The sequence below is a fragment of the Phaethon aethereus genome, assembly GCF_964289735.1.
Source record: "Phaethon aethereus genome assembly, chromosome: 6".
NCBI classification, from domain to species: Eukaryota; Metazoa; Chordata; class Aves; order Phaethontiformes; family Phaethontidae; genus Phaethon; species Phaethon aethereus.
In genome coordinates, this window is record NC_138580.1 from 22,818,494 (window position 1) to 22,834,668 (window position 16,175).

Here is a 16,175-nt window from a genome sequence, read left to right on the forward strand (position 1 = left end):
TGAACAACCACATCAGTTGTTGGAGGATTGGCTCCTAAAAATAATATACTTTTAACCATGTTTATTCCTATGTTGAAATAAAATACCAGTTTTGAAGAGTTCAGTCTATTTATTGCCCATGAATGTTTATGAAACTTTTTCTGATAGCTACAACATAGATGACATTGCTCTCTCTCCTGGTTTCAGATAACAATTTGTCCACCACCATTTTAGACATACAGTGCTTCAGAATTAATTAATAAAATAATGCAAGCTATATGTTAAATGAATTTAAAAAACCCTATTCACTAGAATTATCTCACATGCCACAAATAATTTTCTTGGCAGTTTAAACCTTGACTGATCTCTACGGGTAGATAGAAGAGTTATATGTTCTTGGAGCAGAAGGGTACAATAACCTTTATTTACATTACATCACAAAATGGCAGTTTTAATTAAAAAGCAGACAGACATCTCCTTTTAAATTTATTTAACCAATGATTAGCTATTGTGGTTCTTTGAATTAATTAGTCATTCTTGAGCTGGAGGGAATTAAAGAATGAAGAAATTCAGGAAGTACTAAAGTCAAAATGTGAAGTTGCAGTATTTATGGTCACTTTTATTATCAGAATGTAACTTATTTTAGCAATGACACTGCAAATATAATACAACTATAATTTTTAGTCTTGATATACTCAATTTTTTGTACTCAATTTAAACACAGCCTCACAAGCTGAATTTCATATTGATGAATTTACATTCAGAGTTATTCAATTAATAGATCATCTAGATTATATAGGTTTTAAGTGCTCCATTTAGATTTAACTTCTCTGAATGCAGATGAAATTTTTTCACAATCTAAGCCGTTGTTTAGTGACATTCTGTTCATATTGCATAAAGAATATTTTACTGTTTCTATCACTGAGAACATGATATGCGTTTGACATAACTCATTAATTTCACAGTGTCTAAGAAGACAAAGAGGTTTGCAAATGTCAGAAAGATACAGATTGCAATGTGTAAGGTTACCACCAAATCTGTACGTTTTCGCGTTTTATTCATTGATGTAGACTGTGAATCTGTCTACAGATGAACTTGAAATACTAAATTGTAGTACCTGACAAAAGATCTCCACCACTTTTGAGTATTGCATGAGATATTTTTATACAGATGACTGGGCATATATAATGGGTACAATTATCTTCAGCTTTCTAATGAGCAGTTGTAGTGAAAAAGTGCAATTTTAGGTAGAGGTGAGAAACACCCATGCAGTTTTGAAGTCCTGACCATGTAAAGAATCAAGCTAGATTTTACAAATGTCATAGTATCAAGATTTTTCACTCAGTAAAGTATACTGTTGAGCTCCTTACCATTAGTGATAAACATGCATTCTTCCCTTGGTTGCCATGCTTTGTGGGTTTACTGGCTTGCTATTCTCAGTTGTAAACAGTAGTAAGTGTAGTATAGTATAGTGAGAAAGATATGTATTCATGGTGGAGTGACAAGTCTATTTGGGAAGCATTAGGAATTCTAGGAGGAGTATGCTGCATAGAAGATTATAGTATCAGAGAGAGCATGTAAAGTAATTGTCTGATGAGACAAAGTTCCCTTACTCCCTTCTGCAAGCTCCTATTGTCATTAAGTGCCGGTATTTCAGTTTCTCAAGTAGTCTCTGCCTATTGCTCTTTCACTGGGATGCTTTTTAAGCTTAATTTCAAAGCCAAAATGCTTCTGGAGCTCTAACATTATTACCATTTATTGGAAGGAAAGCCTTTTGTAATAGCTGATGTTTGCCATCTCTCTGCTTTACTTGAAAGGAAATGGAAAGGCAGGATGTTACCACCTGTTGTTATATGGGTTTCACTTCCATAATATTTGGTAAAAATAAAGACTGAGCATGGCAGAAGGCTGAGGACAGTAAGACAGAAGTGGTAGACATGAACACTAAGATGCAGGGTGGGAAGGAAAGAAGAGGGCAGGAGCGAAAAGAAGTGAAATATGTGTGTGCTGATCTTGTAGTAGTTTGTGTTTAGGGGTGGATTTATTCCTTCCAGTTAAATTATTCTAGTTCGCAAAGAAAGGATGTGTTCTGGATGATCCAGGTTTGTTTGGAATGCATTTTTGATGGTATGAAAGGCAGAAGTATGGAAACAGGAAAGCAGTAAAAATTGGAGTTGCAAAAAATATAAACCAAATAATAATCCACCATTTCTGCCTGATAGTAGTACCTTTGCATTGGACTAATGAAGCAACAGTAGAATGGTAATGCCTTATTCTTGTCAGTAGATTTTTAAGTCATCTGTACATGTAGAATAGAGACGAGAGTTCGATTCCTTCTTTTACAAATGAAGAAACTGAGATGAAGGGCATCTTGCTCAAAGTCACTCAATAAACAGCAGAGCTGGGAGTGAAGCAGTCCAGCATACTTTCCAATTAAGGGAAGCTCCAGAAGCACACGTGTGCTTGCTGTCCTCTTGTGGGCCATGGGGTACAGATCAGGTCTGGCACACAGTAATGAGAAGGATGTTGTTACTGCCTGTGGACTCCCAACTAGTAGAACAAACCTGCTCTCATCTGCCCAGGTGTTTGTGATTTAGATCAAATGAAGACATCATAGCGTGGCTGGATTTGGGGTTTCACAGCAGAGGGCATCAGGCAGTCAGCTTAATGGTGTGTAAGTAAGAAACTTTTCCTAGCTGCTCTGTGATTATGGCATAGTGGACTTACATTTGCCTTTTTTAATGCCTCTCCTTAGTTACTGGAAGATAGGAAGGAATGCACTAAACACCACAGGAGAGAAAAATATCTCTGTCCTTAGCTGCCTTTCCAGCTATGACATAAGATGTAAAAGAAATAAGCTGTCAGTATCAGACTATGCTTTCCTTATCTCCTACCTTCTCTATGCTCCAACTGCCTCAAAATCAGCGGCATGCTGTAGTGTCAAAGGGGGATGTATACCTTAAGGGAGAATGTTTGGTACAAATGCAAAACATACTGTTTCTAATAAAAAACCAGTTGTAAAAGGTTCTGAAGGCTCTTTGTGTTCCTGGTTCTTCAAGGACAGGCCCAAGATATAGAGCAGGCCTATTGCTGATAAAAGGCTAGAAACCCCTCAATTTCATCATACACTAAGTAAATGTATTTGGTGTTTTTGAGATGCTCCCTGACTGAATTTCTGTTGTCTCTGGTAAAAGTCTAACATGAGCAAATTCTGACCCATTCTAAGAGCTGCAAGAGGTGCCACTCCATAGAGTTTCCATTGTTTATTCTCTAAACCATGTATATGAGCCAGAATAAATTGTTGTGTCTACTCAGCCCAAAGGAGGCTGTGAAACCTCTTGTAATTTTTGAAGCTTTAGAAGAGGTAAAGCTATTTACTGCACATAATTTTACAATTTCAGTGTGAGTGAACCTTTGTTAGGTTTCAGATGTGTGCTCTAAATTACACTATATGGTGCTTGATGTTAAAAATTAAACTGAAAGAAGATTTATTAATAAACCAGGTGCTGGTGACATTTCAATGTTAGCGTATTTCTCTCATTGTTAGGGACGATTAGTAATTTACAGCACTTGCTACCAAAAGGCAGATCAATAAAGATATAAATGTGTTCTGACCATCAGAATTTATATTATGCACATGATGATTGAGTACTTTGTCATAAATTCAGTCTTTCATCCTGATATCTGATTGTAGCAGAAGAAACAGTAAAATCCTTTTTATTTATCATGGGACGGTGGTGCAAGACAGGAGACCTATTTAACTTACATACATACAACTTCATGCTCAGCGTTTGCTTTTTACAAAGGGGCAACTATATATAGCTATGAAGATAAGGTTATTTGCATTGTGTATGTCCTGTTGAATTAGAACTGAAAACAGAAATGCTGTTGACAAAGCTGTCACAGTTTTTTAGTTCATTTTTGCAGCAGTGGGGGATGGGCAGGCCTGGGAATGGGAAGCAGGGAGGATTCAGGGAAGTAGGCACATCCCTGCATTGTTATTACAAACTTAATTCATTAAATGTCTTGACTTTTTCACCTCTCTGCTGCATGTGACTGACCAGTGTCTGCCACAGCTATGTGTGGTACAGAGGCAGGAGGAATAGTCAGAGTGAGGGATAGGAATAGAGCATTTTAACCAGTTAATCTCAGAGATTGTTATTTTCCCTTTCTTGGCTGGAAGGTAGCCACTGATGGAAGTAGCTGGGAAAGTATGGTGAAGAAAAAAAAAAAATCATAACCTAGAGACCTCCTTTTCCCTGCTTAGGGAGAGGATCAAGAGAATATGACCTTATTCTTTCTTCTCTCCCTCTGGGAAATCTCCATTCTAGATCCCCAGCTGAGCTGTCTCTACTTTTGGGGGCAACCTGGTAACTTATTTTTCTGGGATTGGGAGGAGAGGATCTCAGCACCTCAGGATGACCTGAAGTCCTGTTAAAGATCCCAATAGGAGAGCCCTGGAAAGATTCCTTACTGCTAGGCAGCAAGTACTTGTACAAGTAATGAAGTATTTGGGGGGCAGGGGAGAGTGCTGTAGAGCTGTGCAAGGAGCAGATGATGGGAAGAGCACCCTGATGGGCCAGGGAGTGGCAGAAAGATAGGGTCCAGAGGAGTGGCACTGAAGACTTTAACCATTTGTTGAACAGATCAGAGACTTTATATCTCTCTTGCCCAGAGGCTGCGGTGTGGATTCCCTGGCTCTGTTATACAGTCGTCATTTCTTCCAAATAATAATCCATGTATCTTCTGTGCATGTAGATGATAAATAGCAACTAGATGTCTGGTTGGATATTTAGTTTATGGGACAAAACAAGTTCCAGCAATCTACTGCCAGCAGATGAAAAATCATCAGAAAATGTAGCATTCACAAAATGCAATAATTGAAGAAACCAACGTACTGGAGATAAATCATAATGTAACTAAGCTATAAGGGTTGGAGCTGCTTGGCTTCTTTATTTTTAGAGAAGATACTTGTGGCCAAATATGTCATAATAGATCTGATGAAAGAGAATTTCTGAAAGAAATAACTGCTGCTCTACTTAAGATTTGGCTGCAATAATGAATGACATTAATAATTGTTTTCTGTTTCTGAACACACAGGAGACTTAGACCACCATTGCAGTTATGAAATCTATTTCTTTCCACTTATTCATTAGTAAATATTAGCTCATGAATGCTGATAAATATCTCTCCTTTTCAGTCATCTGATTCGCTGCTTGCAAAATGGCAGTTTACATTGTCGAGACATAGCAATTCCAACAATGTTATCGTCCAAGTGCAAGCAGCCAGTGAATTTTTAGAGGCTGTCTCAGATGGGCCTGTGTGTATGGGAGGCTGCTCTTATCCCTTGCTAATAAATGCTTCATCTTTGCTCATAATTGTGGCAGAACGGAAATGCTGCTTAGGAGCCTGACTGAGACGGCAGCAAATGGCTGCAACCTATGTTTAATGTAGTGACACTAATGAATTCTGAGAATTAATTTTCAGCTAAGAAAGCATGATGGAAGAGACTAGAATTTCAAATTAGGTAATGGACTGACTTTCATCAAGGCAAACATCTACAATGTGTGTTTCCTTTTCAATCTCTACTTACTTAGACTTCCCATTATTTTAGATCCAAAAAATAGCAGACCAAGTATAATCATATTTTCATCACATGTTACATGAAACCCATCTTGTAATAGTAGATTTGCTAGTCAGTTTGCTCAATGCAAGGCAGTCTCACAACTTTTCTTTTTTAATTTTATAATTTCCATAGGCCAAACAAATTGGCTTAATTCACAGGTGCAGCACATTTGTTTGGTTTTATATGTAACTGCAGCATCATTGAACAGTTAGCTTAGGCACTGTCAAATTGGTCTTAAACAAATGCTCAGATGAGCACCTGAAGATATTTTAGTTTTCTCATTTCCTCAGAAGCAAATCCTTCAGTGATATGACTTCTTAATATTGTTTTTTACTTGTACAATATGCACACTGATTTCTGTTGGCTGCATTGAATAAGAATATTTGCTGATAAGTGACATTATAACAGCTGTTTTGTTGCTGTACTCTTCTTTCAAATGTTGATATTGCTGGATTTCTGTGTATTACTTCTTGAATTCTTTTTTTCTGGCCTTTACATGGAATATGTCTCCTGGCTGAATGTGCTGGCAACTTTGGACTCAGGCACTGATATGATTAACTTTTTAACACATTATAGTTCTGTTTCAGGGTGCAGGTCAGTAGAAAACACTGTAATAATGCTCACCTTCAGGCAGGCTTTAGTGTCATAAGACCTGATATTCTATATTAAATTGTTCTTTTCTGAAGAGCGGTATAGTGTCAATACTGCTTCCAGTGTGGGAGATGACACCTTACTGAATGCCTGCAGTGACACTGGCAGTCTGATGCATCATTTTTTCCACTAGCACATAGGTGATAGCCCAAGAATTGTTGTTTTACAGGTAACATTGACTAAGAACAGCAGCAGCACACATTCAGTGTGGCACTAAAAAGCAACACAATTGAAATGACCGTGTGTAGAAGCAGAGCATGTAAATATACCTCAGAATATTAATAGGTCTTGTCTACGTAGAACGGAATTAGGACAAAGGCATATGCACCAAAAGAAGAAACATAAGGACTATTTTTTCAGTGTCACATGACAGCTCTCCATCTTGCACTCCGTTGCAGCAGGCCTGTTGATACACCAAACTGGCGCTGAATATCTGAGTACGCACTGAGCCCACAGTACCTACTGTGAATAAGCTGCAAGCTGGTTACTGTCACTTGAAATATAATAGGGAGTAATTTCTAGAAGTGACTGTGTCAACAGTTCTGCTGTTTCAGAGCAATAAGAGAGTGTATATGCCATACACACTTCAGTTCCCTATGGCTTGCCTGGTTGTTCTGCTGCTGTGTTCCTAATGGGCTAGGAACTTGCCATTTAACTTGATGGATTAAACAAACTTCAGTGGAGAGGTACACTCTCATATCAGGCTCTTCCCCAAACTGGAGTAGAAGTACTTGCACAAGAAGTTACAGACGTAAATTTAAGCAGCTGTCCCTCACTCTTACATGGCTGTTAGTCACTAGCTCTCTGCTTTGTTGTGGCATCTCACTAACCATCTGAAATGGCTCTCTTCTTCCGATACAGGCACGAACTTGGCGCAATATTAGGTGTGCTCTGTCTGAGCCTGGAACAGAGACTTTGATCAAAGTGTCATGTGGATGTGTCTTGCGTCATTAGCTTAGTCATCTTATGAATTCATAAAGTTTTACTTCCATTTCAAGTGAAATCCTAAGTGACCACAGATTGCAAAAATATCCTACCACCCGAGAATGAAGGCTGCATATAGATGAAACAATAGATGAACTTTGATAGTTGCAAAGCAGAAGAATAGCATGCATGCAAAGTGAATAGTCAGCAGGGGATTGGCAGGAGTATGCAAGAGAAGCAAAGGTAATGCTGAAGTAGTCTTCGAGACTGCCTCCCCTGACAGAATTTATCTATGCTCGTTAAAACACCTGCCAGACCTAAACAAATAGCATTTGAGGTACATAATAAAGAAGCTAAGAACGTTTTTCCCTAAAATGTTTTCCTTCCACCTCTTCTTGTTGGGCTTCCTTCATGAATGTAGTACCCTGGACACTTGGATGTTTCATCTAGGAACCATCTATATAGAAGAATTTAATTTGCAACTTCTGGATCTTGTCCACAGAGTGTCTTTGAAGGTACATTGTTCCAGGGGGCAGAGTAGAATTCGTATTAGTAACTACATACCACCAGATAAAAGATTTGCTTGTTCTTCACACCTGTGGTAAACACAAGGTATTCTGTCTGGAACTGTGTAATTTCTTGAAGAGAAAGAAAAATTAGAAGAATTTTTTTCAAAAAAGAAATCTGAAGTCTGATGATGATGTTACCTGAAAAGCAGCTGTCATGATGTTGGGGCCTGTTGTGATAGGACAAAGGGTAATAGTTTTAAACTAAAAGAAGGTAGATTTAGACTAGGTATAAGGAAGAAACTTTAACAATGAGAGTGGTGAAACACTGGCACAGGTTGCCCAGAGAGCTGGTAGATGCCCCATCCCTGGAAACATTCAATGTCCGGTTGGACGGGGCTCTGAGCAACCTGCTCTAGTTGAAGATGTCCCTGGTCACTGTAGGGGGGTTGGACTAGACGACCTTCAAAGGTCCCTTCCAACCCAAACGATTCTATTATTCTATGACATAGCTTCACTTGGATTCAGTTATATTACTGAAAAATTCCTGATGTAATCAAAATTAACAAGAAAATGTGTATATTAACAATATAGCATAAATACTATAAATTTGTAATTATTGTTAGAATGGTAAAAATCACATGAGTGCATGACCTTTTTAGACTGAAATCTCCATTTCAGATACTTGCCATCTATCTGTGATTTCTGTATACTGCATAGGTTTTTTGTTGTTTTGTTTTGGTTTTTTTTTTCCCCCCTCTGCCTTCCTGATTAATGTTATCTTTCTTTTCAAATTATTTTTTCCTTTTTCTCAGGAAACATATAAATTTAACCAGGATTGGCATGGACCATATTGTCTGTGTGGGTGTATTGAGTTTTAAAAAAACATGGATCACAAAAGGAAAAGTGCAGGGGACGGGGAGGGTGAGTAATGTGGTCAGAACCTATTGAAGGCTAATGATGGATCTCTTCATGGGGGAAGGACTGGTATTTATAGCGTTGCACTCAGAGGATGGAGATAAAGCAGGCTCTGTTACTTCAGTCTATCAGGAGGCTACAGTTCTAGCCTATAGCAAAATTCACAAAAATAGTTATAAAACTGGTAGCATGTTTTACAGACTATCTTTTCTGGACTAGGTGTACTAGGTGTAAGAGGAGGTTGGGAAAACGGTTTTCAGGAACCTAAAGTATTAAAGTTATGTTCAAAGATATTGCAGGATCTTCTTAAGAACAGACTTTAGGCTTCAGTAAAGTATTTGAGGTGAGGCTAAACTTTAATCATTTGCTAATGTGTTTGGTAATATTTGAAATCAATTAATGTGTATGATTTTTGTTTTTTGGATGTAGTTTAAATTTTGCAAATTGTTATTGATACTGCTAGAATAGAAATTATTCTGAAAGGTATTAAAGTTTCATTGAACTTCTGGCTGAAAAGATAATCTTTATTTATGATATTTGGCCCTGCTAAGTACTTTAGGTGTATCACTTAATATCAGCAAATATAAGATGTAATTGTGAAGTATGTAATAGGAATGCATCTCATCAAATAAACTCATCTTGGTCTATAATTCACTGAAATGATAGGTACTAGAAGGGAGATATATGCTGAATTGCAGCATTTCTTTTTCACAGTCTCAAGTAATGTCAACGTTATTATTAGAGCAAGATAAACAGAATAATATAAAGAATTAGCGGGTACTTTAAAGCAGTCTAATCCTGTTAGGTCATTCTTCTGTTTGGACTGTATTATTTCAGCTTTATTGTACAGAAAAGAATTGAACTTTAATGGTGGCTCCTGCAATTTTAAATCTTGATTATATAAATTAAGCATGATACTTTATTTTGCGCCAATTTAACAGGATGTATCTCTTTACTCATTGCTAGATCAGCTGTTCCTATCACAGACAGGACTTTGGAACCCTGGCTAGCATTTAATTCTGACTCATTCATTTCCCTTCCAGTCTGAATTATGTAGGTTTGCAGAATTTTCTGATTCTTATGCTAACCCTTATCATTACAATATAGAAGATCTACTTGAAACATTCATTTTAAAAACAAAACAAAGGTCTATATCAGATTGTTCTGACTAGTGTTGTATCACAGATTTCACTTGTGGTTTTTAATAGGCTATATCCTACAGTTCTTAGTCAACTTCTCATTGGAGAATAGCTAGAAAATTAAAGTGAATGAACTATTGTCTATTCATCCTAGGTTATGTTTAATGTCTATTAACTGCACTTACAAGATACAATGCCATCTTTTCCATAGTAAGCTAGTTAGAGTTAAAGAGAGAGATTAAATAAGCTCAAATTCATAGCCTTTATACTAGTATACTTGTACAGTGAATTCACTTAATTAAGTATTTTATGCCAAATTTACTCCAGTGTAGAGGAGGAGACTTGTTGCATACTGAGGAACTCAAATTTGTGGAAGAAGAAACTACTGAACAATAACAGCCACACAGTAAGCTGACTCAAATCATGCTGTAATAAAATAATGTCAATGCCTGAGACTACTATTTCTCTGTCACAGGTGTCTTATCAAGGATTTTGAAAGGCGTCCTTCAGTCACCCATCTTTTGGAGCATCCGTTTATTAAACAAGTACATGGTAAAGATATGTCTCTGCAAAAACAGCTGGCTGCGCTCATCCAAGAACAGCAGCAGCTAGGCTCTATAGGCAAAACAAGGTACTGTACAACATATATGCTGCAACCCTCCTTCCCCACTAATCCTCAAAGCACAAGGTGAAACTTCAAAAGCACATTTACTGTTTCAAATTCTCATACTAATGCATTGACTAGCAGTATTATTAGCAATAAGTGCTGCATGCCATGTGAATGCAAGAGACATGTTTTCCCATTGATGCTTTTTAAAGCTAGTTTGATCAGCCATAATGCAACCTTCTCCTTGGCCGTCTTTCTCTGTTCTATATGTATTTGTTTTTGGCTCAGTCACAGACATGCTCATAATCCCAGAATGTTCTGTTTGTGGAAATACATATGGGCATGATGAAAAATTATATCATATTTTGGTAGTAGATCTTTAAAAATACAACTGTGAACACTGAAGTGACTACTAGAAAAGGTTAAGAACAGAACACTTTAAAGTTTGCTGTTTGATTAGATACTATTAGTAAGAAGGTGATTCAGTACTTAAAGTAATTGTTTTGCCTGTAATTTAATAGTAACTGCTATTTTTCATTCAGCCTAGTAATTAATTTTAAAATGTGCTTAAAAAGCAATGAATGTTTATCAGCAGCAGTGGGATTTTTTACTTTTGAGGCTGATGGTAAATATCAGTTCAGTTGTTGTCCAGAGGGTGGCAGAATTTCACTGTTTCAAAAGAGAATTAAATGCAAATGAACACAGCTTCCCAAGCTCAGCAATCATTCTGTAATATGAAATTTGTCTAGAGTGAGATAAGCTCTGGACCGTTATTATAAACAAACAGTTACTAATGTTGATGATGAAAATTAAATGTCATGATTCGTAAGTCATAAACATGTATATGCTTATATGCCATAAGACTGTAGTTAAAATGCTAAAAGCCCAAACAAAAATGTACAAGCTAAAACAAAGGAATAGCTGTAAGTACAGTTTCAAGGTGAAGATGACTTCTGTGGATTTGTTTGGGGTTGGTTTTTTTTTCCTTTTCTGGAAAAAATATACCAGGAACTGCTTACTGTGCGTGAGGGAGCTATGCCAGTGTTGCAGCAGAGGTTTCTGCTTTATCTAGACTTCTAAGCAGACCTCCCTCATATAACACCTCACAGATTGGATTGCCTACATCTGTGGGTTGGCTGGCCTGAAAGGTACCAGTTTTCCCAGCTGTTGACCAAATAGAAGATGATCGTTGTGCTAAGGAGGAGCTCTGAAATGAATTCCTCGTGGTATTCCAATACATTCTTATGGGATCTGTCTCCATAATGCGGAATGAGAAGGAATCAAGACCAAGACAGCATTTCTTTCCTCAAGCCTTTCCATATATTAACTGGGAGTGCTGTGACAGTCAAGCTTCCACACTTTATGCTTATACATGACTGGAATGTAGGAAGGATTTTGCTTCCCAGCACCCCCAGTATGAATCAGCGCACACCTAAAGGACTTTAACCCTTTGTCCATCCTGTCACCACCTTACCCATCTTAAATATTTTGTTTGCCAAGGGTGATTATTGCAACTTGTGTGCAGTAGCGCCTACAAATTGCAGTGGTGAAGGGAATTCTATTGCAATGGGTTTAGTCCTAATCTCATCCTCCCTACCAGTCTAAGTTCTTTTATTGTCCCTGATGCCGCCAAATTTACTTGGCCAATGAGTCCCAGGTTCCCTGTCCCAGGTTCCCTGTCCCAGGTTCCCTGTCCCAGGTGGTTATCTGACCCATCTTTCCCAGCAGTCTCTCTTTGTTCTCCTGTTAAGTCAGCTGCTTGTGTCTTCTTCCTCTACCACTCCAATAGCTTCTGTTTCTAATCTCCACCTTCTTCAGCAAGTCCTAGTTGAGGTTCTTCTATTTTTCCAGCCATTTCTCTGTTCTTGGTGTTCCTCCTCACCTGATAAGGTAGCTCACAGCTCTCTTGTTCTTTCTTATCACTGAATTCTTGTTTCCCAGGCCTGTTACATTTTCTCTTCTACTCTTAAAGCTTTAGTCTCAGCAGACTCTTTGTACCCATCTTGTTCTTTCCTGGACTCTTGGTTTGCTTTTAGCCATGCCTTTGAATTAGGTGGTTCTTCCTCTACTAGTGAATGATAAGAGGGGAAACATGATTAGGCTGCTGGAGAAATAGTCATCTTTACCTTCATTTTGAAGCCAATGGGCCTGAAACTGCTATTAAAAAATGTATTTCTGATTGTTGTAGCATTATGTTATGGTATCCTTACTTGTTCTTTGAAGCACTAGCCCACTTTGATCAGAGTTGAGAACATGCTCAGTGAGGACAAAAATTTAGTCATCCTTTACCATTGAAATCTACAACATATTTTTCAGAATGTTGAAATGCTGATTTTCCAAAGATTTGAAACTTGATCAAATTGGCACGAACTTTAATGAGATTGCAAAAGCATATCCCTGCAAAATATCAAGTCTGTGGTCCAGGCAGTTAATACTGGACTAGAAATGTTAAGTTTATTAGAAGAGAACCAGCCACCAGGAGCATCTAATTATAATTTTCCCCAGAGGTTATACATAAAGAGCTTGGCTTTGTAATAGTGAGATAGTACCCCCTAGGAAAATTGGTACCAATTAAAAGCCAATTGGTACCAATTTTAAAACTCTGTAATGTATTTATAAAATAACTTTCAATACAGAATCTGATATGCAGAAGATGCAGACCAGATGGTACTGTAAAAAAATTTACTGGCATTCATTTGTGGTGATCTGTAGAAGTCTTCTGAATGTATAGTCACCACTTCAAAGTAAATAGGCCAATTAAAACCCACGTTGAGTAAAACCTTTCTATTATATCATTGGATATATGTGCATGCTTTTTCTGTTTATTGATGTGCCCATGACAGGTCCAATGAAATGTGGATTAAACCCCTGATGTTCAGAGATAAGGAAAAGTAGATGCTCTTTTTTAGGAGTACAGCAACACTACAGATCAATCATTTAAAAGATAAGTAAAAGAAAACATTCTCAGAGCATGGGCTGAAAATTTCCAGAAACTGGAAAACCATCAGGATGCTGGTGTTAACAGCATTTCTACTGTGAGGGAACCCAGGGAGTCACTGGTGATGACAACTGATCAGGAAGTATCTGGGGTTTGTCTCATTTGAAAGTTTTCTGGCATCAGTGCTTTGCATTTGCATCCTTTCATTCTTCACTGACTCAGCACCTGTGGTTTTTTTAATAGGATTCTTTTTCCAATTGAGCCATGCCTGTTTTTCCTATTTTGGGACATCACTTCAGGTCACTGTGCCAAAGACCAAGCCTGCAGACTAAAAAGTCAGTACTCCTGATTTAGAGTATATGATGAAGAGATGTGGAGAGCTGATCTAGCAGTTCACTGCTACTGAAAAGGAGAGAACTGGCTTCTTTCATTTTCCCATAGCTCCCAGGAACAAGCTCATCATGCTGTTTTTATTGCAGCTCCAGTGATTGTCAAAACTTCCAGAGATAGAACTTCTAAACTAAGAGAAAAAACCTAAGCCAGCAGAAACACATAGATAATATTTTACCCTGTAAGTGATTTCAGAGGGGTACCTCAACTGATATAGCTGAAGTAAAGGAAGGAATACTTCACATGACCAGGACTAAGGCGGAGAGGAGTAGAAAGAAGCAAGCTATCTGGTTTTGGCAGTATCATCTGGGTCAACCTCTGGAGCCACAGACTGAAACATCTCCTTAATTCAGTTTCTTTCGTTCTTCATTCATAAAGTTCTTTGTGTGCAGTGTAGCTAGGCTTAACTTCAGCACAGTCTTCATACCACTGAACTGAAGGGGCACTTCACTGGCCTTGCTGAGCTTGAAGGAGACCACTCATGCACACATTTGTTGCTATCATCAGTTTGTTGCTGACAAACATATTGTTGTCGCTTTGCCATGAGATAACTTACTAGAAAGCTTTATAATCTATTATTTCCTTTAGGTTAGAAATTAATAATAAAAAGAAAAGGTTTATGCTAGTAAAAGATTACTTTCAAAATGAAAAATGGCATTAACAATTGCCTCTGCTTTTTTACTGAAAAAAGATGCTCTTTGAAACTTTTCCACCAGCTTTATTTTTCCCTAAATTATTTTCATCAGTGAGATGCAGATATCTCCTACCCTTATGCAAATAACTGTTTCCGGTTTCAGAAAACCCAGCCAGGATACCCCTCTTGCCACACTTGTAATGAGGAAGAAGTTTCTTTTTTTCATCTGTTGGCATCCTCTAGACTGAAATCCTTGAATTTTGCCATGGTCTGGAGTGAAGCTGAAATTTCAGCATCAGCACTCCATTCCTGCATTGCCTGTTTCTTACACTCTCATGGAGAAAAATCTTGTGAGAAAGTCTGATGTCACAGCTGCATAAAGATGAGCTCTGGGTATAACCTTTATGTCTTCTTCATATCCTTTTATAAGCTATCAGTTAACTATGTGTATGTTTTGTCTGGTTTCTAACAATACCTGGGCATAAATGCTAATTAACAACAATATACTTTTCATTAACAGCTTTGTGATAGAAGCAGTTATATGAAGTTTAATTTTAAGAAATGTATTTGGTGTTAAGTAGCCCACTAGTTCTATTTTTATAAAAATTCTTTAATCCTTAAAAAACAGAGGTTAGTACGTCAGAACATTGCTTCACATATATTCGTTCCAGCAATGCTGAATTTTAATTTCCCATCTATTCTAAAGTCAAATACATCATTACTTTTTAACACATGGACACTGATTTGTAGTTCATCTTTGGAGCCAGAGCACTCTTATTCCCATCAATATATAACTGCCTCTAGGCAGGAAGCATTTCTTAGAATCAGAGAGGATGCTGTCACAGGCTCTCACTCAGTTTTTTTTGCTTTTTTCTTTTCTTTTTTTTTCTTCTTTGCCAATCCTGTACTCACACAAGCACTGTGAAATGCTTTCAGATTATTCAGATAGTGTCCTTATGCACAATAACACTGTGAAAACAAGAAATGTAATTAATTCCTAAAGACTTGTACCTCGTGTAGCATTAAATTGCAGAACTGGAAAAACGTAGGAATCTAAGTTACAGTGAGGTGTGGACAACAGGACGTGTAAACATTGGTCAGGAAAGATAAGCAGAATTATAAAAATGTTTTTGGTACAGTAATAATAACTAAGTGTTGATAAAGACTTTGTGGCTAATTCTGTATTTTCTAAGTAAAGAAGGGTACACAAGTCAAGTTGTTAATAATCTCGCTGTATTTCAGGGATAAGTTCTTCGAGACTGAGAATCATGCAATTGCATGTCAGTAAAATACCAAGTATGTTTAGGCACCCTCTGGATTATAATACAAAAACATGGTAGACGTTTGTGTTCTATTCCTTGTTCTCTCTCAGAATTACTGTGTAACCTCTGTTATATCACCCTCAATATTTCTCTGTTCCTCCACTTATGAAATGGCTATTAATAGCTTTACTTAATACGTTATACCTACAAAAAACAGATAGCAGTTTGTCTGAGGCAAGACCTTTGTCTTTTACTTGTTCTATAAAGCCGTACTATACCTTTGGTCACCTGTTGAGAAACATGCATAATGCCTGAAGCTCTAGCCATTTTTTCTTTCATTCTTTCTGCCCTAGAGTCTGGGAAGACTCTAGGTAAAGATACATTACAGATTGTGGATATTGTTAATTCTCGCTTAACAGTAAATATTTGCTCTGTTTGTGTATATTATATTTTTATTAAGTGGTGTTTGAGTGTGTGTGATAATCCATTAAGGGAGATTATAAGAGAGAACTGCTCACTTTCTAAATATGCCTTTTGATCTCTTGAACTCTCTCGTGTGGTCAGTTGCTTTTTTGATTGATAGTACAAGAGATTCCAACAT

At 37.4% G+C, this 16,175-nt stretch overlaps 1 protein-coding gene across 1 annotated transcript in view; it reads left to right on the forward strand.

Annotated features, from left to right (window-relative positions):
• MYO3B (myosin IIIB) overlaps window positions 1-16,175 on the forward strand; it is a gene marked incomplete at its 3' end in the record, with an annotated part of 198,739 nt that overhangs the window by 73,405 nt on the left and 109,159 nt on the right. The window contains 1 exon segment of the mRNA XM_082001656.1: window positions 10,219-10,374. Coding sequence (XP_081857782.1) covers window positions 10,219-10,374 — 156 coding nt within the window.